Genomic DNA, 27577 nt, shown 5'->3' with positions numbered 1-27577 from the left:
TTTACATTGCATGGAAAACTTTATTACACCGAAGGCACATTTTGTCATTTCATGGAAACAGAATCTTTTATGTATATACTAATGATTTTAAATAAATGACCAACCAAAAAAAAAAGTAATAAAAACATGACACTTTTGAAACAAATCATTTAAAATAAATCTATATATATATAAATTGCTCAAACGCAGCTGCACTTTTGTATGACTGACGAGTTATTGCTTTGGTTCCAAAAAATGAACCACGGGAACGGAAAGAACAAACATGACAGCAACAATTTTTTTTCCCCCCAGTCCATAAAGGGAAAAACTCTTGAAACCTTAAACAGTATTAACGGAGGTGGATTAGTGTAGTTGTGTGGCACAAAAGACTACGGCTGTAAGCATATCACCGAAAACTCATCAGAAAAGACCCGATCGTGGTCGTCAAAATCCCGCTCGCTTCAAAGTCACCGGCTCCTGTGTCTGTGAGGAAGAAAAACACCTTGAATTTGTGTTGAGGGTTCAAGAGTCTCCAAATTTCAAATGCACTGCAGTAGATTCTCACCAGTTATGAAGACAGGAAACCGGTATGATATATTCTGGGCCTGCAAGTGCACCAGACATGCAAGATAGTCCGGGTGAGCTCTTGATTTGATATCGCAATCGTGGTAAGGCAAGACCGTTGCTAGCCCTGCATCTTCTGCCCATCCTAAGAAATGCTTCTTCTCCTCAGCATCCGTACTGAACCTGAGGATCGGAGTAGAATCAGTGGAACTCGTGAACAGATGAAAATATAATAGGACCCCTACCTCGCGTTCTCTTTGATTCGCCGGCTGTCTCTGTAGTGCAAAAACCACTTCCATTTCCCCGTTTTGTTAAGGTCTTGCAAGATCTCCATGAATCTTCTCATGTCGTCTGCACGTTAAAGAAAGGCGACACCGTGAATTAGACTGGGACGCGTTCGGAGAGGTTTCCGTCGTAGGGGTACGTACAGAGGCTGAGGGATTCCAGCGTTCCCCCGTCAAACATCACAAAGCCTCCGTTGACAAAAAGCTCCTGATAGGTACGGTTCATCACGTCGCTCGGCTCGTCGATGCCGACAAACTGCACACCCAGCGACTTCTTCAGCTCGAGGAGGTGCGGAACCTGAGCAAAGGAGAGTTCTGAGACACGGGGGTCAGAAATGTGGACAAGACTTGCCACCGTTCACTGCTTACCTCGCAAATGCTTGCTGCTATGTCCTCATTCCTGACAACGATGAGCAAAGGCGACTTGTCCTCACCGGCGAGAAAGAACCGGGACAGTTGCACCGCTGTATGTCCTTCTGACTCTAGCTGGGACTTTGGAAAGTTTGAAGCAAAGTTGTAGTTGAACCATGGAATGTTTTTGGAATCAGTGGGTATTTGTTTACCTTTGTTTCCGCATAGAAGGAATCCTCCGATTTTTCTAGTATATAGAATCTGTATTTTGTTTGATTGGATTTCAAGGTGTTCTGAACGCTCTCCCCGTTGTCTTGCCTCAGTGGATCCAGGAACTGGAATGGATCACCTGGATCGTTCCTTGGATCATTCCTCTCGTCCATTTGGAAGTCACTCGGACCGCACTGAAGCGTTATGTCCGTGCTCATTATTGCACTTTCTGCAATCGCAATTCTGCTGGTTCTCTGAGATATTTCGTCCACCTCCATCAGGACATTTATATCAGACGTGTCTTCTGTGATTAAGTGATTCACCTTTGATTTATTGTTTAACGGAAGTGCCACTGGATCCTCTGACGATTCAGAGGATTGCGGACTTTGTGAGGTAGATGCTGCCTGGATTGGCTGTGCATTCTTGTTTTTCGTGCAATCACTTACGGCCGGAAAGGTAGATGCGTACTTGTTCGTTTCTGAAGGTTGATCAAGAGTATGTTCTACGTCGGTTGTCTTAATCTCACCGAGTCTGTCATCTGTGTTTGACGTTGGGAGGACTGTGTCAATGCCCTGTTGAACACTGAAACTTGTTGAAATTAAGATATCGTTCTTGACAAAATAATCCCTTTTGTCATTGAGGTTGTCAACCTGCACATCTTCAGGATCATCCCTTGGCAACAGTCTTTCAGTCGCCAAAATACTGTCTTTGCAGAATGTATCCGATTCTTTGTCATCTTCTATTTGAGGCACTGGATTAACCACATCTTTGTCGACCTCGTTTTCTGCCCCAGGTGAATCTTCTCCATGTTTCAACGCCACACTCAATACTTTGGCTCCTGAATTTTCGAATTCACCTTCCAAATCCATCCTGTCACTGTTGGATTCATGCAACCCATGATCCATTCTGATAACATCGTGATTGTCATTATTTTCCAGCTGTGCTTGTAGGTGATTGTCAGTTACATCTTCATGTAGAGAAGGTTCACCCTCGTCTTTCAGGTAGCTATCTTCTTGTAAATTTGTCCTACTGCACTCGCTGCTGACATCATTGCACTTATTTAAAGTTTCTGCGGGGAGAATCGTTGTTTGGCATTCCTGGGAAAAGAGAGAAGAATGATGTTGACCCAGAACAAGAACATGTTATCTGAAAACATCTGTAATATCAGAACAAACCACAAATGTTGGTCCAGGAGTAAGACTCTCTACATTGGGGTTCTTCAGTGACAAGTCCAGAATTTCAGATTCTTGATCCAAATTGGTCTCCTTCTGGCTGAGGTCCAAAGAGTTAGAAATGGAAGATTCTGCAGTGTCTACCACACCTGGTGGTAATAAAAAGGGATTCTCCTTGAGGTCAGACTGGGCTGGCATTGTCTCCAAACAATCCATTTCTTCCAAGTTTTCAAGATCCAAGTCAACATCGAAGAACCTCGCTGTGGAGCGGCTATAAAAGAGACCAATCCACATGTGGACAACAAGCTGTATGTCTTTGTTGGTGTCTTGAATAGAGATATCCCACGGGCTGTAAAAATGAAAGATGAGATCATTATCATCACGAAAAAAGCAGCCGAACTCAACCAATCCACATCTAGCGCACATACCCATGTAAGGCTCGTATGATGCTTCTGTTCATAAACCCAACTGAAAACCTGCTGTCTCCACCGAAGTCATACATCTCTTGCCACTGCCGTGTCACTTTGATAGACCCACTTTCCTCAACAAAACTGCGATAACGTTGGAACCTTGCCATGCATTTGCTTGCATGTTTTGAAGTCACCTGACTGTTTTCACTTTGATCATCAGACAAGTGTAGTGTTTGACCACTACACATTGTCTGGTGATGGTGCAGCAGTCCAGTGGAACCACTCAAAGGAGACACCTGGAATTCTTTGCCTGGTAAAGCCAAGGGCACAAACTGATATATAGAGTAGGCATGTTCTTCACGCAACAAACTGACCAAGTCCATGTCTTCCGCAAGAACGCTTTGTGACTCAAGGGGCTGAGTGGGCTTAAAGACAGGCTTCCCGAGAAGAGCATAAAGAAGTGACACTTGATCAGTACTAGCAACACCTTTAGCATCGTCATTCATTAGTTCTTGGCCTGGTTGTGAAAGAACTTGCTCATTGGTGGCCCCCAGTGCCAGATCAGCAAGTAAGTTCAAAGCATCTGTAGATGTGTTAGAGATGTTCTTCTTGCAGATAGTGTCCTCCCCAGCGCTCTGTTTGCCAGTTTCTTCCAATGAGGTTTGAAAATGCAACCGCCCTGTGAAGACAACGTGAAGTTTAATTCGGAGTAATAGTTTGTGTGGCAACAAATTGAGAAATCACATTGACTCACATTTCTTTTTAATGTGTAGTTTAGAGATGGCTTGCTGCTTTTTGAGCTTTTTAAACTGCTTCCACTTTGGGAAAATTGATGAAGGGCTACGCTTGATAGTCGCCGCTTGCGTCGAATCTTGAGTATCCAGAACGTCGGTGTCCTTCGTCGCAGACGGCGCTTCGTCAGCTACATTTGGGTTTACCTCGGTGTGACTTTTGCTTTTCTTCAAAGGAAGCTCTGTCTCAGTAGTTTGATCTTCAGTAGTGACATTTAAACTGAGGTGGTGTTTTGTGCGAGCTCTGTTTGACAGGATGCATTTTGGTTCAACTTCTTCGACAAGCCGATCAGAAGAAGTGGTAGTACTGCGTTCCTGAATGTCTTCTGCTGGAAGAGCATCTTCCCCGTAGCCTGAATCGTGCACAGTGCTTTGCTCCGGACTAACGTTTTCCGGATAATTGGCTACGGTCTTGGATTCCACCACCTCAGTCTCACCTGTTCCCGATCCTGGGGGAGTGATGGACTGCTGCTCTGTCTCTCCAACTGCATCAGATGCCTTGTTAGGACGACTACGGAACACATTTTGTTCCGGTAAAGACTTCATCATATGTGCAGCCTTCCTCCTTGAGCCATGAGGGACTAAGGTTCTTCCACACTCGCTGATGACTGGCTTTAAGTTCCAACGCTCACATTTTGGAGTTTCCCGGTCCGTTACAGTGCTCCCCATTGTCTGTACTTCCGCGTCTGATGTCTCTCGTTCGACAGTAACAGGTCTGACTTTTTTATTTCTTGATGAACATTTGCCGAAAGTATGTCCTGGGAAGGTCTTACGATCTTTATTTGATGTTGCATTTTGGTGCAATTTATTGGATGATTCCGTTTCCCGGTCCGTTACAGTGCTCCCTATTGTCTGTACTTCCGCGTCTGATGTCTCTCGTTCGACAGTAACAGGTCTGACTTTTTTATTTCTTGATGAACATTTGCCGAAAGTATGTCCTGGGAAGGTCTTACGATCTTTATTTGATGTTGCATTTTGGTGCAATTTATTGGATGATTCCGTTTTTTGGTCACTCTGACTATTAAGCGTATCGTCTTCTGATGCTATCTGAACTTTTTCCAATGCAGGCGTCTCAATAAATGCCTTAGTTGTCTTTTTCTGACCTTTAGTGGAATACTTTTGTTGCTCTATTGTGACATTAGCTATCTTTGGACATTCCAAAGTCCTCTTGTGTTCGTCGGACAAAGGCTTCTTTGTTGACACGGGACTGATTGAGCTCTTCTTAGGCACAGATTGCTCGGATGTAATGCTCACAATCAGCTCGGAAGGAACGTCATCGGATGTCGAAGGAGTCGGGAGTTTTTTTAGTTCGGGATCATCCGCTTCGTTCGGCACTGGCGGTTCATTCGGGGCAAGAGTTTGCGGAGCTGTAACACCAACTTCATCCTTAACACACTCCATTTCACAGTTTGGCGGTTTTTCTGATCCCATTTGTACAGGACTGGCTTGTACTGGCTCAGGAGATGATAGAGCAATGTACCGAACCCCAGGTCCCGCAGGAGGACATGGTTGCATCACCGGATTTAGCAGCACTGTGTAAGTCCGTAAGGGGTGTGTCACGACATTGTACACTCCTTTGTTCGGGTCAGTGTTTGTTTTCTCAACATCACCTCCTGCATAGCCCAAGACCGGCAGAACTCTGAGAATCTTAGAAGCGATGAGATCACGAGGTTGTGTGTCCACTCTGAAAAAGGTAAAATACAGATTTAGTTAACTGAATTGAAGTATCCCTGTTAAGTGAAACTTCTAAAACAGTGGTTCTCACAGTTATTTCACCATCTGAAAAAACAAGTATCACCATAATGACCAACATTAAAATACAGAGTAACTTAGTAGGTCTACATTTTCATTAAAAACAAGGTGGATGCATGAGTGTATGTATTGTATATGTACAGTATGTGTATATGTATGTTTGTACAGGGAATGTGTATGTATGTACTGTATTTGTGTATGTATGTGGGAGCGGAGCTACCTATGTACAGTACAGGCCAAAAGTTTGGACACACCTTCTCATTCAATGCGTTTTGTTTATTTTCAGGACTATTTACATCATGGGTGTTGAAATCTGGCCCGCGGGCCAAATTGTAATTTCACTTGGCCCTTGAGGCGATATCAAATTAACACGAGAGTTGGCCCGCCGATTACATACAGCGGCGCCGCCGCGGTAACACCGCATTCACCGGGGTTTGGTGGTAGCGGGGGTGTATTTTGTAGCGTCCCGGAAGAGTTAATGCTGCAAAGGGTTCTGGGTATTTGTTCTGTTGTGCTTATGTTGTGTTACGGTGCGGATGTTCTCCCGAAATGCGTTTGTCATTCTTGTTTGGTGTGGATTCACAGTGTGGCGTATATTTCTAACAGTGTTTAAGTTGTTTATACGGCCACTCTCAGTGTAACCTGTATCGCTGTTGATCAAGTATGCTTTGCATTCACGTGTGTGCGCGTACAGAAACCGCACATATCTTGTGACTGGGCCGGCACGTTGTTAGAATGGATGAAAAGCGGACGTGATGACAGCTCGTAGAGGACGTTAAATGCAGTGCCTTTAAGGCACGCCCCCAAGACTGTGGTCCGGGTGGACTACGAGATATAATGACTGATGAACACCTTCGTTCGATAATGAAGGTTGCCTCAGCTCAAAGCCTGAGCCCCGACATTAATGAACTTGCATCCAAGAAAAGATGCCAGGTATCTGGCTTGGGCACATCAGATTAGATCAGTGTGTTGCAAACTGAGCAGTTTAAAGTCCTGAATGGTTGATTTATTCATTGTTATTTTATTTTCAAATTTATTAGCCTGTGGAAAAAGTTAATGTTGATATTTACCTCAGAAGGCTGCATATAGAAAAGAGGCATTCAATTTTTATTTAAATTGTATTTGATATGCCATGTAGATTGTCACTGAAGGCATCAAAACTATGAATGAACACGTGTGGAGTTATGTACTTAACAAAAAAAGGTGAAATAACTGAAAACATGTTTTATATTCTAGTATCTTCAAAATAGCCACCCTTTGCTCTGATTACTGTTTTGCAAACTCTTGGCATTCTCTGGATGAGCTTCAAGAGATAGTCACCTGAAATGGTTTTCACTTCACAGGTGTCATAGTTTTGATGCCTTTAGTGACAATCTACAATGTAAATAGTCATGAAAATAAAAGAAAACGCATTGAAATGGCCTGTACTGTATGCGTGTGAATACCTTTGTGTGCGCGTATATATGTATTAATGATTTAATGTATGTATGTATAATTGTGTGTATTCAATCAATTTATATTATCCTTATGAGAAAATGTTATCCTAAATTTGAATAAAATTCGGAGGTTGGGGTATTTTGGAAATTGCCCTGTTGCATAATGAAGTGGCATTCATATTTTTAATTTAGTTTACTCACTTTATTGCCAACGGAGTCCAACGTTTTCTCCTTCCTTTTCCTTTGATGCTGTATTTAAATGCCACAATACCAAAAGGGCAAGTGAAGCTGGGAGACTTCGCCGTTCCATTGCTTCCATCATCGAGCAGCTCATAAATGAAACACTGCAAAACAGAGACGACGGGCACTCCCTTAGCGAGGGGCTCATTTTTTAAGGAATTAGACTTTTCTTTTTTTTTTTACTTGGGTTCTCTTGAATGCCAGGGGCGAGCTGGTTTTGGGCGACACCAAGGCCAAGTTTTGAGACACGTGGCAGTCAAATCCCGAGGTGGGTGCCGGTACACTTTGGCCGTGGCTCTCGGAAATTCTTCTAACTCTCCCCTGCGGGACGGAGAATAGCGCGTCAATTGATTTTTCATTTCAATAAATACAAAACCCAAAACCAGTGAAGTTGGCACATTGTGTAATTCGTAAATAAAAACAGAATACAATGATTTGTAAATCCTTTTCAACTTATATTCAATTGAATAGACTGCAAAGACAAGATATTTAATGTTCCAACAGAGAAACTTGTTTTTTTTGTGCAAATAATCAATAACTTAGAATTTATTGGCAGCAACACATTGCAAAAAAGTTGGCACAGCTGCATTTTTACCACTGTGTTACATGGCCTTTCCTTTTAACAACACTCAGTAAACGTTTGGGAACTGAGGAAACCAATTTTGAAGCTTTTCAGGTGGAATTCTTTCCCATTCTTGCTTGATGTACAGCTTAAGTTGTTCAACAGTCCGGAGTCTCTGTTGTGGTATTTTAGGCTTCATAATGCGCCACACATTTTCAATAGGAGACAGGTCTGGACTACAGGCAGGCCAGTCTAGTACCCGCACTCTTTTACTATGAAGCCACACTGTTGTAACACGTGGCTTGGCATTGTCTGGCTGAAATAAGCAGGGGCGTCCATGATAACGTTGCTTGGATGGCAACATATGTTGCTCCAAAACCTGTATGTACCTTTCAGCATTAATGGCGCCTTCACAGATGTGCAAGTTACCCATGTCTTGGGCACTAATACACCCCCATACCATCACACATGCTGGCTTTTCAATATTGCGCCTATAACAATCCGGATGATTCTTGTTCTCTTTGTTCCGGAGGACACGACATCCACAGTTTCCAAAAACTATTTGAAATGTGGACTCGTCAGACCACAGAACACTTTTCCACTTTGCATCAGTCCATCTTAAATGAGCTCGGGCCCAGCGAAGCCGGCGGCGTTTCCGGGTGTTGTTGATAAATGGCTTTCGCTTTGCATAGTAGAGTTTTAACTTGCACTTACAGATGTAGCGACAAACTGTAGCTACTGACAGTGGTTTTCTGAAGTGTTCCTGAGCCAATGTGGTGATATCCTTTACACCTGGTTTCGCTTTGAAGTGCAGTACCGCCTGAAGGATCGAAGGTCCGTAATATCATCGCTTACGCGCAGTGATTTCTCTGAACCTTTTGATGACATTACGGACCGTAGATGGTGAAATCCCTAAATTCCTTGCAATAGCTCGTTGAGAAATGTTGTTCTTAAACTGTTGGACAATTTGCTCAGGCATTTGTTCACAAAGTGGTGACCCTCGCCCCATCCTGTTCCCAATTAGCCTGTTCACCCGTGGGATGCTCCAGATAAGTGTTTGATGAGCATTCCTCAACTTTTTCAGTCTTTTTTGCCACGTGTGCCAGCTTTTTTTAAAACATGTTGCAGGCATCAAATTCCAAATGAGCTAATATTTGCAAAAAATTACAAAGTTTTCCAGTTCGAATGTTAAGTATCTTGTTTTTGTCTTGAATATAGGTTGAAAAGGATTTGCAAATCATGGTATTCTGTTTTTATTTACGAATTACACAACGTGCCAAGGTACAATTTCCTATTACCGTTGTCAGCCTGATGATGGCGATGTAGCCCGACTCGGAATTTCTCCAGGGTTGCCGTTCCAAACAGTCAGAGTACATTGATATGTAAACACCTGAACACACAAAGAAAATGTTTTTAGTGGTAGATGGTGGTGGAGTTCTCCTTTTATAAAGAGGATCATTTCCTTTGAGGGAATCTGTCTTCTTCTTCGTGTTCAGTCTGACTTCCTGTCGGCTCGTCTCGTGTTTGTCATGTAAACAGCCTCGTTGGCCGAGTTTGAGCTCTACGAACTCTGCCTAGCAACAGGAAGCTAGACGAGTTGAACACAAGTTGTTATCCTCTATGTGTACTACTACTGTACTATATTGTTTAAATAAATAAAAAAAATCACTTATATTTATATGATTCAACACAATAATTAGTTTCATGTGTTTCGTCTTTAATATGGCAGTAAAAAAAAAATGCTTTCACCCCACAGTTGATTGCAAAACAAACCTGTCGAGTGGACTTTGAAAGCAATGTACCTTGACTTGCTCTTCTCATTTACAACTGGCTTAAAAAAAAAGTTTAGGTATGTTCAAATAATGTTTACTTTCGACAAATGAACTGGAATTGGCTTGTGCTGAATTATGACATTTTCTCCAAAGGCTGCAACGAACGACAACTTTTTTTATAGTCGACTAAACGGATCACAAAGCGCACACAAATTCAGTGGCTCTACTTTTAAATTCAGCTTGAGATATTTTAGGCATTTGCCTAATAACTAAATATGACTATTTATATTATACATAATTATTCATACTGTAACTGTGCTGTTACAAAAATAAAAAATAACTATTTAACTAATGTGCATTTAAAAACAAGGGCAGGCAAAGTGCTAAAAAAAACCTGTCATTTTTTAAAGTTAAAAAAAAAGGACATTAAAGAAGCCATATGTAATAATTTCATGTCAAGTCATTAAATGGCCCTGATATGTCAAAAGGCATTAAGAAATCACGTTCTTTTCCAATACCTCTATAACTGATAACAGTAGTTCAGACGGGATATGCTCATTTCAAAATGACATTTACAGCCCTGAAATCTTGTTATTGTTTTCATTTCGGTGTCCCGCCCCCCTACCATTTGACCTATTAGAAAGTCCGTGAGTGAGTCACATCCAGGTTGCCATTTTCGTCTGGCTACTGCCACTGGTAAGGTTACTAAACATGTCAGGCCTTAGTAAATCTAAAAGTTACCATTCTCAACTTATTCATGACAAAGCCAGGAACAAAATGAGAATTTGTATGGAGGATGCCTTTGAAAGATGGAGACGACTGAAGGCGGAGAATTTTTTTTTATATCTGAAACCAAACTTTCTAATTTCCTCCTTGATAGGTAAGTCAGGCATTTACGTTTTCTTATTATCGTATTTTTCGGAGTATAAGTCGCACCGGCCGAAAATGCATAAAAAGAAGGAAAAAAACACATAAGTCGCACTGGAGTATAAGTCACATTTTTTGGGGAAATTTATTTGATAAAATCCAACACCAAGAATAGACATTTGAAAGGCAATTTAAAATAAATAAAGAATAGTGAACAACAGGCTGAATAAGTGTACGTTATATGAGGCATAAATAACCAACTGAGAACGTGTTAACGTAACATATTATGGTAAGAGTATTCAAATAACTATAACATATAGAACATGCTATACGTTTACCAAACAATCTGTCACTCCTAATCTCTAAATCCCATGAAATCTTATACGTCTAGTCTCTTACGTGCATGAGCTAAATAATATTATTTGATATTTTACGGTAATGTGTTAATAATTTCACACGTAAGTCGCTCCTGAGTATAAGTCGCACCCCCGGCCAAACTATGAAAAAAACTGCGACTTATAGTCCGAAAAATACGGTATACATATTTATTCATACTGTAACTGTGCTGCTCATTCGCCTGTTACAAAAATAAAAATAACTATTAAACTAATGTCCATTTAAAAACAAGGACAGGCAAAGTGTTAAAAAAACTGTCATTTTTTAAAGTAAAAAAAGGACATTAAAGGAGCCAAATGTAATAATTTCATGTCAAGTCATCATTAAATGGCCCTGATATGTCAAAAGGCATTATAAATCATGTTCTTTTCCAATACCTCTATAACTGATAACAGTAGTTCAGACGGGATATGCTCATTTCAAAATGACATTTACAGCCCTGAAATCTTGTTATTGTTTTCATTTCGGTGTCCCGCCCCCCTACCATTTGACCAATTAGAAAGTCCGTGAGTGAGTCACATCTTCGTCTGGCTACTGCCACTGGTAAGGTTACTAAACATGTCAGGTCTTAGTAAATCTAAAAGTTACCATTCTCAACTTATTCATGACAAAGCCAGGAACAAAACGAGGATTTGTATCGAGGATACCTTTGAAAGATGGAGACGACTGAAGGCGGAGAAGATTTTTTTACCTTGCTAATTTCCTCCTTGATAGGTAAGTCAGGCATTTACGTTTTCTTATTACTTGTAATAAATGGAAATGGACATTTGGTATGTAAACTATATTGTCCAATACAGTCTATGATCTTGTCTAACACAACTAGTATATTCCTGCAACCAATGCTTAGTGTGATGGTGCTCAGCTCCTAGTGTAATGCTTAGCATGCTAGCCTGGTCAATGACAAATTGACATACATGCTAACGGGGGAAATATAAGCCCGTTAGCCTGTATGTCGATGTGTATTCCAAATGACAGGGCAAAATATATTTTCGACAAATAAAACCTATGTGGATATGGGTAGTTTCAGTGCCTATTTCCTTCTCAATATGCTGATACACTTGAGGAAATGGGTTCCAACATTAGCACAGCTGTCATCATGGCAATATGAAACGTATGCAGACAGCCAAATCACAGGATAAAATAATTCCTCATTGGTGTAGCCTATACGCATACCTTGGTAAAATGTCTCCTCTTTAGTTTTGGGCGTACATTAGGCTGCTAAGCATGCTCTACTTGTTTTCACCAGTATAACCATTACTAGTGTTGGTTTTATTTATTATATTTTTTTTAAAATTGAAAACACAAAATATCAATTTTTTCCCCACAAAAAAACATTTCAAAGTGCAATATTTGATGTGAAGTAATTGGAACCCTAAATTGGCCAATAAGTCATACCATTTTTTGATTTTGATTCATTATTATTTTTTTGAGCAATGACAGTTTTTTTGGTTTTGTTTTTTTAAAAAGAGGAAGCGCTTGATTTAGTTATTTGAAAACTTTTCCAAATAAAGTACAAATGGGTTGTACTTGTATAACGCTTTTGTACCTTTTTAAGGAACTCAAAGCGCTTTGACACTATTTCCACATTCACCCATTCACACACAAGTTATATCCGGTCTGAAAAGAACATTATAGAAGTAAGACGTAGTGTCTATGCGGTTTAATTTCAAACTACTAGTTTTTGATCAAATAAAAGCAAAACTTGTTTTGAAATATTTCTGTAAGTTTTTTTTAAAAAGCAGGAAAAAAAATCAAATTTTTGATGAAAAAAAAAAATCTGATTTTATTTTTAGGCTAACTTTTTAACCGAGTTGAGACCGCATCCTCAATTTCCCCGCTTTAAATGCTTCCGTATTACAGGGGTAGTGTCATAAAAACAAGATCTGCTTGGCAAAATGAGCTAAGTATTAGTCCTTTTAACAAAAATAAGAGGAAACGTTTCCACTAGAGATGTCCAATAATATCGGACTGCCGATATTATCGGCTGATAAATGCTTTAAAATGTAATATCGGTTTCAAAAAGTAAAATGTATGACTTTTTAACGGACGTAGGGAGAAGTACAGAGCGCCAATAAACCTTAAAAGGCACGGCCTTTGCGTGCCGGCACTATCACATAATATCTACGGCTTTTCACACACACACAAGTGAATGCAACTCATACTTGGTCAACAGCCATACAGGTCACACTGAGGGTGGCCGTATAAATAACTTTAACACTGTTACAAATATGCGCCACACTGTGAACCCACACCAAACAAGAATGACAAACACATTTCGGGAGAACATCCGCACCGTAACACAACAGAACAAATACCCAGAACCCCTTGCAGCACTAACTCTTCCGGGACGCTACAATATACACCCCCCGCGACCCCCAATCCCGCCCACCTCAACCTCCTCATGCTCTCTCAGGGAGAGCATGTCCCAAATTCCAAGCTGCTGTTTTGAGGCATGTTAAAAAAAAAAAAAAATGCACTTTGTGACTTCAATAATAAATATGGCAGTGCCATGTTGGCATTTTTTCCCATAACTTGAGTTGATTTATTTTGGAAAACCTTGTTACATTGTTTAATGCATCCAGCGGGGCATCACAACAAAATTAGGAATAATAATGTGTTAATTCCACGACTGTATATATCGGTTTCGGTTGATATCGAAATTGGTAATTAAGATTTGGACAATATCGGCAAAAAAGCCATTATTGGACATCTCTAGTTACCACACTTGATGTTTTTACTCGCGATTTTGTTCAGGTTTATTGTCGATATATGTCGACAATGTTGCACCCCTTATTTTGTACACACAATTAAAAAAAAAAATAATTTTACCTTTTGAGGGATCCCCCAAAAATGAATAGGATGTGGTCCCGGTGAGCACTCCCGTTTGGCCAAGTGCGTTAGCCTTGAAAAAGACAACCAGCAAAGTGATTTATCCAAACGGATCTTGACCTCGGTTGTGTCGCGTTTGCTTCTACCTTGTCGATGTCGTCAAACAGCATGAAGCCATACGTCTCCTCCAGATCCTCTTCCGTATACCCTGCTTGTTTTTTCTTCGCCCGAAAGGCAGCATACTGGAGAAACAAACAAACAAAAAAAAACACATTTCACCCTTGTAAATGTGTATAGGAGATTTCATGTTTCCTATTCAGTCATTTACTTGTGGCGGGTCCCCACAAGCTAAAAAAAGAAAATATTTTGTGAGACAAAACCCAAAAACAGAATACAAAGATTTGCAAGTCCTTTTCAACCTACCGTATATTCAATTGAATAGACTGCAAAGACAAGATATTTAATGTTCACACTGAGAAACTTTTTTTTTTTTGCAAATCACACTTTTTTTTTTTTTACTTTCAACACTCACATCTCTAAATATACTCAAGAGCTATCTGTTAGAAGTTTTCGTTGTCATTAAAAAAGTTGTTTTTATTGAAACTTTTCTGGGTGTTGTTGATAAATGGCTTTCGCTTTGCATCGTAGACTTTTAACTTGCACTTACAGATGTAGCGACCAACCGTAGTCACTGACAGTGGTTTTCTGAAGTGTTCCTGAGCCCATGTGGTGATATCCTTTACACACTGATGTCGCTTTTTGATGCTGAGGGATCCAAGGTCACTGGCATTCAATGTTACGTGCAGTGATTTCTCCAGATTCTCTGAACCTTTTGATTACATTACAGACCTTAGATGGTGAAATCCCTAAATTCCTTGCAATAGCTGGTTGAGAAATGTTGTTCTTAAACAATTTGGCTCAGGCATTTGTTGACAAAGTGGTGACCCTCACCCCATCTTTGTTTGTGAATGACTGAGCATTCATACGTTATATGTTCCCAGTTAGTCTGTTCACCTGTGGGATGATCCAAATAAGTGGTTTGATGAGCATTTCTCAACTTTCTCAGTCTTTTTTGCCACTCGTGCCAGCTTTTCTGAAACATGTGGCAGGCATCAAACTCCTGAGCTAATATTTGCAAAAAAAATAAAAGTTTCTCAGTTCGAACTTCAAGTATCTTGTCTTTGCAGTCTATTCAATTGAATATAATTGTATTCTGTTTTTGTTTAGGATTTACACACACTGGTTTTGGGTTTTGTACAAGCAGGTGATACTTCACTTTCCACAAAACATTGACTACATTATTTGTTTTCCGAATTTGGAGCAACAGGCTTCGTAGTCGCAGGCACAGTAACGAATACAGAAAGCAGCAGATTGGCCAAAGGTAGCACAAAGTTAGTAGTCTATATTCCTTTCCATGGAGTTTGGTGACCATATGCCTGTGAGAAGAAATACATGTGTTGTTTAATATTAAATTTGCTCCTTTAAAATCAATTAAATATTTGTACAGGTTTTAAACAACCGCAATGCTAAATTTAATTATTATTATTAAAGCAGTACATCAAATTATTCAGACGAATGTAATAATTACAAATAAAGTGTACCTTATAATTATTCTAAGCATGCAATATATACATTTTCGTATGATTCAAATAAAGTAAATAGTCCCCTTTTCCATAAAATGTAAATGAACTTAAACAGCATTTCGGCTCCTACATTATATTTTATATCGTTACCATGGTACATTTTGTGTCTACTTAATACCTGCATTATCCTTTCCAACCTTTGAAACTGAGCTACTGTGTGGAACAATTTGCCTTGTGGATCAATAAAGTTTGTCTAAGTCTAAGTGGCCTTCCAACTGAGAACCTGAAGCAGCGTTGCCAGGTGGGAAATGACAAAATTATTGTTCCAGAATTTTTAAATTATTGGATTTGGAGGAAAACTATGGTGCTCAGGACCCTTGGTTACAGTAAAAGACGACCACAGACCGTGTAGAGTAAATCTTATAATGTTGTTTTACCTTCAAATATGAACTTTTGGCAAAAAAGCTGCTACCGGCAAAACATTCCCCCTATCTGTGAGGCGGTGCACAACATTAATATCCCCATGTTGAAGGCCTCACATTTTTGTACAATATGGGATTTTTGGAAATACTGCAATCCTCAAAGGTTTTGCAACAATGAGCTGAAGGAAGGGGAAGGTCACATGGTCGCAAGCCAGCAACATAGTGCCGATAGACATTGTTGATGTAAATCAGGGGTGTCCAAACGTTTGCCACTGGGCCGCACACAGACCATTTTGATGTTTTTCCTTTTCAAAACCATTTCTATATCCTCTAGGACAGGGGTCGGCAACCTTTACCAGTCAAAGAGCCATTTTGACCAGTTTCACAAATTAAAGAAAACAATGGGAGCCACATAAATCTTTTGAAATTTAAAATGAAATAACACTGCATACAAAGTACTTTATTGCTTTGTGCTATGTATAAACCAGGGTTCTCAGACACGCGGCTCACACCTAAACAAATTGAATGTTAGTGCGGCCCGCGAGTTTTATATGAATGGCGCTTGACAGCGTCATACTTATCAACCCTCCCTATCTTCTCCGGCAGACTACGAATCTCAGGGCAATTATTCTCTCAAACGTGCCGTGATGGTACAGCATTTAGCGCCCACTACAATCAGCGTGCCGGCCCGGCCACACGTTGTATAGGGCTTCTGCTTGCTAACGTAAGTGACAGCAAGGCATACTTGGTCAACAACCACACAGGTTACACTGACGGTGGCGGTATAAAAAACTTTAACACTCTTACTAATAATGCGCCACACTGTGAACCCACACCAAACAAGAATGACAAACACATTTTGGGAGAACGTCTGCACCGTAACACAACATAAACACAACAGAACAAATACCCAGAATCCCATGCAGCCCTAACTCTTCCGGGCTACATTATACACCCCCACTACCAAACCCTGCCCACCTCAACCGGCGCACAGGGGGGGGGGGGTTGATGTGTGAGGGAGCAAGGTTTGGGTGGGGGCGGGATTTGGTGGTAGCAGAGGTGTATAATGTAGCCCAGAAGAGTCAGGGCTGCATGGGATTCTGGGTATTTGTTCTGTTGTGTTTATGTTGTGTTAAGGTGCAGATGTTCTCCCAAAATGTGTTTGTCATACTTGTTTGGTGTGGGTTCACAGTGTGGCGCATTATTAGTAAGAGTGTTAAAGTTGTTTTGTATGGCCACCGTCAGTGTGACCTGTGTGGCTGTTGACCAAGTATGCCTTGCTGTCACTTACGTGTTCAAGCAGAAGATGCATATATCAAGAGGCTGGGCTGGCACGCTGTTAATACAGATTGTAGAGGGTGCCAAATGCTTTACCACCATGGCACGCCCTTATTATTATTGTACGGGTGAAAATCTGAGAATATTAATCCCGGGAGTTATCTGCGAGAGGCACTGAAGTCCGGAAGTCTCCCGGGAAAATCGGGGGGGTCGGCAAGTATGCAGCTGAGCCGCATCAGAGTGATCAAAGAGCCGCATGCGGCTCCGGAGCCGCGGGTTGCCGACCCCTGCTCTAGGCTACCTTCAAGTTCCCAGCCATAAAATGTTAAAAATAAGTTGTTTTTTCCCCTCCGAAAATCATGTTTTATGACAATAAAGCGTTCTATTCATATTTCTAATTAGGTCAGGAAAAAACACAGAGGCTATTTCATCCCTACAAGCCTGTTTCGCCGGTTTCCCTGCTCTTCAGGGGATTTTATTGAAGTTCCAGTGGTATTCCGCCCTACTATTAAGCACTGTATTCCATTTCATGGAAGCTGCTTTTATACCCAATCATGGCACCCACCTGTTCCCAATTAGCCTGTTCACCTGTGGGATGTTCCAAATAAGCGTTTGACGAGCATTCCTCAACTTTCTCAGTCTTTTTTGCCACTTGTGCCAGCTTTTTTGAAACATGTTGCAGGCATCAAATCCCAAATGAGCTAATATTTGCAAAAAAATAAAGTTTTCCAGTTTGAACGTTAAATATCTTGTCTTTTGCAGTCTGTTCAATTGAATATAAGTTGACAAGGATTTGCAAATCATTGTATTCTGTTTTTATTTATGATTTACACCAGTGTTTTTCAACCAAGGCACATTTTTTGCTGGCGAAAAAATGCGGAGGCACACCACCAGCAGAAATCATTAAAAAACTAAAAACTCAGTTGACAGTAAAAAGTCGTCGTCGCAATTGTTGGATATGAATTTAAACCATAACCAACCATGAATGACTATAGCTCTTGTCTCAAAGTAGGTGTACTGTCACGACTAGAGATGTCCGATAATATCGGACTGCCGATATCATTGGACTGCCGATATTATCGGCCGATAAATGCTTTAAAATGTGATATCGGAAATTATCGGTATCGGTTTCAAAAAGTACAATTTATGACTTTTTAAAACGCCGCTGTGTACACGGACGTAGGGAGAAGTACAGAGCGCCAATAAACCTTAAAGGCACTGCCTTTGCGTGCCGGCCCAATCACATAATATCTACGGCTTTTCACACACACAATTGAATGCAATGCATACTTGGTCAACAACCATACAGGTCACACTGAGGGTGGCCGTATAAACAACTTGAACACTGTTACAAATATGCGCCACACTGTGAACCCACACCAAACAGGAATGACAAACACATTTCGGGAGAACATCCGCACCGTAACACAACATAAACACAACAGGACAAATACCCAGAACCCCTTGCAGCACTAACTCTTCCGGGACGCTACAATATACACCCCCCCGCTGCCCCCTAATAACCCCCCGAACCTCAACCCCAACCCCGCCCACCTCAACCTCCTCATGCTCTCTCAGGGAGCGCATGTCCCAAATTCCAAGCTGCTGTTTTGAGGCATGTTAAAAAAAATAATGCACTTTGTGACTTCAATAATAAATATGGCAGTGCCATGTTGGCATTTTTTTCCATAACTTGAGTTGATTTATTTTGGAAAACCTTGTTACATTGTTTAATGCATCCAGCGGGGCATCACAACAAAATTAGGCATAATAATGTGTTAATTCCACGACTGTATATATCGGTATCGGTTGATATCGGAATCGGTAATTAAGAGTTGGACAATATCGGAATATCGGCAAAAAAGCCATTATCGGACATCTCTATTTTGAGGTTTTTGCTATTTTCCTGTGTATAGTGTTTTACTTCTTGTCTTGCGCTCCTATTTTTTGGGGGGAGTATTTTCCTGTAGCAGTTTCATGTCTTCCTATGAGCGATATTTCCCGCACCTACTTTGTTTTAGCGATCAAGAATATTTCAGTTGTTTTTATCCGTCTTTGTGGGGACATTGTTGATTGTCACGTCATGTACTGATATACATTGTGGACGCCGTCTTCGCTCCACAGTAAGTCTTTGCTCTCGTCCAGCATTCTGTTTTTGTTTACTTTGTAGCCAGTTCAGTTTTACTTTCGTTCTGCATAGCCTTCCCCAAGCTTCAATGCCTTTTCTTAGGTGCACTCGCCTTTTGTTTACTTTTGGTTTAAGCATTAGACACCTTTTTACCTGCACGCTGCCTACCGCTGTTTCCGACATCTACAAATCAATTAGCTACCTGCTGCCAGCTACTGATATGGAAGAGTATTACACGGTTACTCTGCCGAGCTCCAGACAGCACCGCCACTCAACAACAACACAGACCTTTGTAACTTAGACTCAATATCCCTCTTCAAATCAAAACCCAAAACACACCTATTCCTGACTGCCTATTCATTGTGATCATCTTTTCTTCTCTATCTTTGTTGTTGTTATTATTGTTGTTTTTATCCAATTTGATTTTATACGGTGTCCTTGAGTGCCCATGTTGTACCGAAATCTGTTACCCATCGGAATTTGTAACTCCAGGGGGCGATGTTCCCATGATGTTTGTTTGATGGTTAAACGGCAAGCCCAAAGAGGAGGAGAAGAAGAACGCTTGCGTAAATGGCGTAAACTATCCTGCTGAAACGTCAGTTGTCAGAATTTCAGCATTAATAATAACAATGGACTCATACTATAATGAATCATTGATTTCCAGAATATGTGTAATTTATTAATGCTGAAATTCTGACAACTGACGTTTCAGCATTAAGGATAGTTTACGCCATTTACGCAAGCGTTCTTCTTCTCCTCCTCTTTGGGCTTGCCGTTTAACCATCAAACAAACGCCATGGGAACATCGCCCCCTGGAGTTACAAATTCCGATGGGTAACAGATTTCGGTACAACACCCAGAAAGGCGCCTTATAAATAAAATGTATTATTATTATTATAACACATCATTTGCAGACTATAATTACTGGTTTGCAAACAAATATTTCTAACCCAAATAGGTGAGATTAGATTATCTCCCACGGCACACCAAACTGTTTCTCACGGCACACGCGGCACAGTGGTTGAATAACACTGGTTTACACAAGGTGCCAACTTCATTGGTTTTGGGTTTTGTATCCGAGTCAACTTTTTCTCGTTACATTTCACTTGTATTCTATTTTATTCCACTTTATTTTGGTGATAGTATTTAAAGCATTTTCCATGGACCGCAAGCGACTGCACTTTGGACACCTCTCATGTAAATTATTAAAAAAAAAAAAAAGTTAACAAAAGTGAACCAACCTTTTTTTCCAACGCTGGATTCCTAAAGATGAGAGCAGAGTGATATTTGAAATCAACCTTTGACTCTTCGTACAAGTACGCACTTTGGATTGGAGCCAAAATCTTGTTATTGAAATCATCCGAATTTTCAGACACTGGTATTAAAACACCTACAAAATTGAGAAGGAGAAAAGAAAAAAAAACATTAGAAAAATGACGAATTTAGGGGAATAGTATATAAAATATTCGTGGTTTAACGTCAAATAAAGCGAGAAGGTGTCTAAAATTTGCTGAATGTGGTGTAGTGATGAAACATCAAATTTAAAGCCAGATTTGTTCTTGAAGGCGAAAGTGAAAGCTGGGCGGCTCGTCACCTAAAGTCCGAATCCTTCCCCTTTCCATTTCCAGGCGTATTAAACGTCGTGGTGTGTCCATCAGAAAGCTCCCCTTTCAAACATGATGTCAAAATATGTGCCTCGAACAAATCCTCCCGACTTCTTTCTTTTTCTTCGCCTGGAAAGTCAAGAAGAGGAAGAAAACAAACGTCGGTGTCACAAACCAGGAAGTCACGAACTCTGGGCCACGTAGCACTTTTTTAAAAAAATATTTAAAAAAAATAACCGAAACGTATTTAATCCGCTTTTTACCCGTCATTCCAATGAAAGTAAGATACAACCCAGGCCCGGTAGGCGACGAGGCTTCACACTTGAGCGGCGGACACTTTGGAAAAGGAAAGAGAAACCAAACCGGGCGCCATCGTCCATCTTGAAAGTTTGCGAAGCCACAAAGTACGGCGTCGAATTGGAGAGGAGTTGCACAATATTTCGCCTGCGGACTTGACGCGCCCAAGTCTGTTCTTGTTCCGACTTCCCTTCCAAAAAAAAAGGTAGCGCTCATTTAAAAAAGGGTGTACATTTCTTTAGTTGACGTACACTATGTGAGTAATGTGGTCCCACTGGACAGGTTATGCCTCGCGACACGTCATGTGACTTCCTCTGTCGAGTACAATTGTGTTTTTTTTGTTTTTTTTAAAGTAATAACGTTGCGCAATCAATTAATCAAATAGATATGTATAATAATAATAATTACACTGCCATACATATATAATGCTGAAAAAACTAAGAGTACCCTGACTGACCTTGCACTCCCAGACAATAGGGGGCAGCACGGTCATGGCGTTGAATATATTAGCTAAAGATAGCAGAACAAATCAGTACTATTACCGCGAAATAAATGTCGATTTATGAAAGTAAGGGTTACATTTTCTAATTGGCTTTATTGGGTTACAATTATCAATCAAATCAATCAATCAATCAATCAATGTTTATTTATGTAGCCCTAAATCACAAGTGTCTCAAAGGGCTGCACAAGCCACAACGACATCCTCGGTACAGAGCCCACATAAGGGCAAGGAAAAACTCACCCCAGTGGGACGTCGATGTGAATGACTATGAGAAACCTTGGAGAGGACCGCATATGTGGGTAACCCCCCGCCCTCTAGGGAGACCGAATGCAATGGATGTCGAGTGGGTCTAACATAATATTGTGAGAGTACAGTCCATAGTGGATCCAGCATAACAGTAAGAGTCCAGTCCACAGTGGGGTCAGCAGGAAACCATCCCGAGCGGAGACGGGTCAGCAGCGCAGAGATGTTCCCAACCGATATACAGGCGAGCGGTCCACCCCGGGTCCCGACCCCGGACAGCCAGCACCCCATCCATGGCCACCGGATCTGTGTGTCTCCCCTTCCACAAGGGATAGGGGGGAGCAGAGGAGAAAAGAAAAGAAACGGCAGATCAACTGGTCTAAAAAAGGGGGGCTATTCAAAGGCTAGAGTATACAAATGAGTTTTGAGATGGGACTTAAATGTTTCTACTGAGGTAGCATCTCTAACTGTTACCGGGAGGGCATTCCATAGTACTGGAGCCCGAATAGAAAACGCTCTACAGCCCGCAGACTTTTTTTGGGCTCTGGGAATCACTAATAAGCCAGAGTTCTTTGAACGCAGATTTCTTGCCGGGACATATGGTACAATACAATCGGCAAGATAGGCTGGAGCTAGACCGTGTAGTATTTTATACGTAAGTAGTAAAACCTTAAAGTCGCATCTTAAGTGCACAGGAAGCCAAATCTTGGGGAATGATTAAGAACACAAAAGCCCTTAAATCATACTTGCCAACCTTGAGACCTCCAATTTCGGGAGGTGGGTGCAGGGGGCGTAGTTGGGGCGGGGGCGTGGTTAAGAGGGGAGGAGTATATTTACAGCTAGAATTCACCAAGTCAAGTATTTCATATATATATATATATATATATATATATATATATATATATATATATATATATATATATATATATATATATGCCGCGACCCCGAAGGGAATAAGCGGTAGAAAATGGATGGATGGATGGATATATATATATATATATATATATATATATATATATATATATATATATATATATATGCCGCGACCCCGAAGGGAATAAGCGGTAGAAAATGGATGGATGGATGGATATATATATATATATATATATATATATATATATATATATATATATATATATATATATATATATATATATATATATATATATATAAATAATTGACTTTCAGTGAATTCTAGCTATATATATAAATAAAAGAAATACTTGAATTTCAGTGTTCATTTATTTACACATATACACACACATAACACTCATCTACTCATTGTTGAGTTAAGGGTTGAATTGTCCATCCTTGTTCTATTCTCTGTCACTATCTTTCTAACCATACTGAACACCCTCTCTGATTATGCATTGCTGTGTGGCACGCACAAAAGTGCTTTCATCAAATGCACTAGATGGCAGTATTGTCCTGTTTAAGAGTGTCACAACATTGCTGTTTACGGCAGACGGACTGCTTTACTGTAGATGTTCTTTATATTGTGGGAAAGCGGACTCAGGTCCGCATGGAGCTGGAGGGGGCGTGGCCTCCAGCTCCGCCTGAATTTCGGGAGATTTTCGGGAGAAAATTTGTCCCGGGAGGTTTTCGGGAGAGGCGCTGAATTTCGGGAGTCTCCCGGAAAATCCCGGAGGGTTAGCAAGTATGCCTTAAATTGATTTAAAACTTACATTAGTAATAGATTGCAAAGGAGGAGAATACATTCTTTCTTTCTTTCTTTAGTTTATTTCAAACATGAACACACTTACATCATAATACATCACACCAGGGGCGTCACTAGCTTTTAAGGACAAGGGGGCTTAGCCCCCAGGAGATGCACAGGATGCGAGCGAACGTAGGGCACGAGCACAAAACTTCACAAACGGCTAACAAAGACTTAGAAATGATTCATTGTTATTATTATTATTTCAGTCGGTTTATTTTCAATCTGTGTTCAGTACAACAACAAACATGGGTTTGCACAGTGACATTTTGTTTACAGCATCAACAAGAAACAATTACTTGCATGATGATTATTATTATTATCTACTGATGATAGTCATATGTGAATGAGCTCAGCTCCTGTTCTCCTCCATGTGTAAAGTGAGAAACACAGCTGATGCTCCAGAAGGAAGTAACCCCAAAGATAGCAAATGGTAAAAAAGAGTGCACATTTAACTTTATTAATAATCAGGACCTTAATGATGCATTTCAGGCTAACTAGCTAACTAAGTAGCAGCATTGTTTTAGAGCGGGAATGTAAACTTTTTGTCAAACACAGACCTGGTGTAAAGTGGAGCTAATACATTTTACTACAAGCAGTGATGAATACTTACTTTCTTGAAAAAGTTTCTTATGTCCATTTTGCATCCGTTCACGTTCTTGTTCTGCAGTGCTGTGTGCTAATGTGCTTCGTACACCTGCAGGACCGCAAGCAAGGTCGCGGAGAAAATGCGGACTGGATTTTGAGTGATGTGGGCATTTTCTATATGAACAAGTGGAATGGATTGGATACCGACACACTAAAGGGGCTCTCTACCTTACGCTATGAAGTGAGGGGAAACTGAGTGAATAATGACAGGTTATATTATTATTTATTTAAACTCATATTCGGGCCACTTTATAATGAATATGTCGGCATGTATTTGTAAAAATGTTTTTATATATATATATATAACACCAGATTATTTAGGGGGGCTTAAGAATATTTTAGGCCTAACAACGCCAATGCATCACACAATTTCATATCATTTCATTTTACATCATGCCCGAAAAGGAGTAGGAAGAAGCAAAGCTTATTTAATCCTACCCCTTTCCCACTTCAAGGCGTTTACAAATATATAGAATCACTTACTGACCTTGTTATATAATAAAAACATCTATGAATTAGTATACAACAGTTTTGTAATATTTAATTAATTAATTAATTCAGTCATTATTAACATACTGAGATGAAGAATATCTTATTTTCAATAAGGTTGGAAGTATTTCTCATAATTCCTCTTCTTTGTACTCTGTAAGCACTATTATTTTGAACAACCTCTGGATCATATCAGTACAATTTTTAACTTCTTTACTTAATCCATTCCATAATTCAATTCCACATACTGATATGCTAAAAGTTCTAAGTGTTGTACATGCATATAAATGTTTTTAATTATTTTTTTCCTCTAAGGTTATATTTCTCCTCTTTAGTTGAGAAGAATTGTTGTACATTCTTTGGTAGCAGGTTATAGTTTGCTTTGTACATCATTTTAGCTGTTTGCAATTTTACCAAATCACCGAACTTTAATATTTTTGACTTAATAAATAAAGGGTTTGTGTGTTCTCTATATCCAACATTATGTATTATTCTAACTGATCTTTTTTGTAACACGGTTAGCGAATGTAGCGCACATTTTTAGTTATTTCCCCATATTTATGCACAATAACTCAGATATGGTAACACTAGCGAGCAGTAGAGAATATGTAGTGATTTTTGGCCCAGGACATATTTTGCTTTATTCATTATTGAAATGTTTTTTGCCACCTTATGTTGTATGTTTTGTATATGAGATTTCCAGTTAATTTGATCATCTATTAATACTCCCAAAAATCTAGTTTCTTTTACCCTTTCTATGTCTACTCCGTCTATTTCAGTGACGGGCAGTCACTAGAGGCAGGTGAGGTGGGGCATCACCTGCCATCATGGAAAGAAAAAAAATGTAAAAAGAAAAAAAAATTATTAAATTGTTACATGTATCCAGTGATTATACTATAAAGTTATTTTCAATTTAACTTCACCAGTTTTAGATTATTTGTATTTAAAATCGCTGAATTTTCACATTTGCCGTTCAAATACTGAGAAGAGACGGTGCGGTGAACAGCAGCCAGTTGAGGCACGTCACTCATTTGTGCCTCACCATGGATTGCGCAATAACTCGGCTAACTGCTGGCCTGCTGTGCAGTGAGACCGTATTGCTATATGAACTATATTATACATTTCCATAGTTTAGTTAGCTGAGGTATATAATGTACAATGTATTTTGTCAACAACTATATGTGTGTAACGTATTTCTTGTGCTGAGCGATCATAAAACGGCTGCAAAAGACGCACTGGCTGAGGCTCGCCTCCTGCACCCCCGCTGTAGATTGCAAGCCCTGACGGGAGTGTTATATCAACTAAAGCCCACACTTAAACTTTCCACGTGCAAGATTGAATCTTTTTAAAAAAGTTATTTCCTAAGAAGCCAAAAAGTGCAAAAACAATAATGTTCGTGTTGGAGGAGTTGTGAATGACTGCAGGGCCACAACATTAGGTACACCTGCAGACTGCATGTTCCAAATAAACTCAAACTCAAAGTGATTTTTGTCTTCTTTTTTTTTTCCATATTTTTTTAGTATTATTACTCTATCTGTATTTGCTTTTGTTTTCTTTCCTTGATGTTGAAAGTGCCTTGACTTTTGTGTATTATAAATGTATGTTTGTTGTTCAATAAAAAAATTAAAAAAAACATGTAAACATGGACGCCACCAAAGAGAAAGAAGCTTTTGCTACGAAAATACCTAACTTAAAGAAGAAGCACGATGAAGACGATTATCAATTAAATCTTGGAAAATGATTAAAAGTACAAAAGCCCTTGAATTGATATCTTTATTAAACAAATCTAAAGTGATGTAAATTTGCCTTTTTTTTTGCTTTTTGAATTTTGTATTTTATCATATATTTATTATTATTTTGAATACTCTATTTGTATTTGCTTGTATTTTCTTTCCTTGACATGTTTTGTTAAAGTCATAATTAGCTCAACCGGATGGATGTGTAAAATTGTTGAATATGTTGGGGGGGGGGGAAAAAGTACTATTACCCGAAAAAATATAATAAGAGAATAAAGTCTTATTCTTTGGAATAGTTGGGATAATCATGCTTCAACGGTGCCCTGCAGTTTACTTAAGTTTTGTAGAACAAGAGAGCAAAACAAACTTTTGAAATAATGTATTTTTATATTTGGGTTAATGGTCCAGGCTTACCAGAATAACGTTTTTGAATTATGTGGCTGTATCAGTTACACCTTCAAAACTGTAGTTTTTCTAAAGTGTTCTATGGGCAGTGAGCGATGCCTGCGCGCATGCGCGGGATGTGGGGCAGGGCGGAAGTTACCAAATAAAAGACGAACAACTAAAAATAAAAAGGAAAGACTATGTGAAATGTGAATGATGATATATGTTAATTGATTCAGTCAGAAATAGTTTTATAGTTAAAACACATTTACCTAATGCATACCACTGTTTATATGTTTTATGTGGGGCAAACAATTAGTTAAAGGGGGGAGATGTAATACATAGGTAGTGAGGGATGCCTGCGCGCATGCGCGAGATGTGGGGCAGGGCGGAAGTTACCAAATAAAAAACGAACAACCGTTTCCGCTTTATTGATTTCATTTAAATTACAAGCGTACACAACATTCTATAGTAAGTACATTTAACCAAGGGGAAGTTAGTAGTTTCAGGTTGGATATTCAACCTAGACAAGCCGACTGTTTGTCCCCGTAATTGGTAGCTCATGACCGGACTGGCTAGTGCGGTCAAGGGACCGTCAATAAACTACTTGTCAATGGCTGGAGAAAACTTCAATAGTACATTTTTTTCTTTTTTTTCTTATGTGACCGATAACGCCCGCACCGCTTTCATTTTGTTTGCTCATCAGTTCTATACTTGGCTCACGCCTTGGTTTTTCCAGTTTGTCCTGTTTTGGATTTTTTTGGTAATCTTCAATAGCTTATAGACTTGTGACTGAAAAACCCAAACCACTTTCATAATGTTTGTTCATTATTACTATACTTAGCTCATGTATTCCCCCCCCCCCCCCCCCCCCAGTTTTGTCTTTTTTTCAACATTTTTGCAAATTTCAATCGTCAACAGCTTTTCAGCC

The 27577-nt window shown here is 39.8% G+C and overlaps 1 protein-coding gene across 1 annotated transcript; it reads right to left on the bottom strand.

The window, feature by feature from the left end:
* On the bottom strand, positions 1–21210 carry tasor2 (transcription activation suppressor family member 2). The gene is made up of 17 exons (XM_061924626.1): positions 20894–21210; positions 20621–20759; positions 20268–20416; positions 13762–13857; positions 13616–13688; positions 9050–9141; positions 7373–7510; positions 7151–7293; positions 3725–5445; positions 2989–3649; positions 2564–2909; positions 1391–2485; positions 1197–1319; positions 972–1125; positions 789–894; positions 545–726; positions 1–462 (listed from the first exon to the last, which is right to left on the bottom strand). Exons 2-17 carry the CDS (start codon positions 20679–20681, stop codon positions 386–388), a joined length of 5217 nt encoding a protein of 1738 aa, XP_061780610.1. The 5' UTR covers positions 20682–20759; positions 20894–21210; the 3' UTR covers positions 1–385.
* Positions 21211–27577: the final 6367 nt, after the last annotated feature.

This window comes from Nerophis lumbriciformis, linkage group LG29 (assembly GCF_033978685.3).
Source record: "Nerophis lumbriciformis linkage group LG29, RoL_Nlum_v2.1, whole genome shotgun sequence".
Classification (NCBI taxonomy): Eukaryota; Metazoa; Chordata; class Actinopteri; order Syngnathiformes; family Syngnathidae; genus Nerophis; species Nerophis lumbriciformis.
This window is presented reverse-complemented; position numbering and strand designations above follow the sequence as displayed.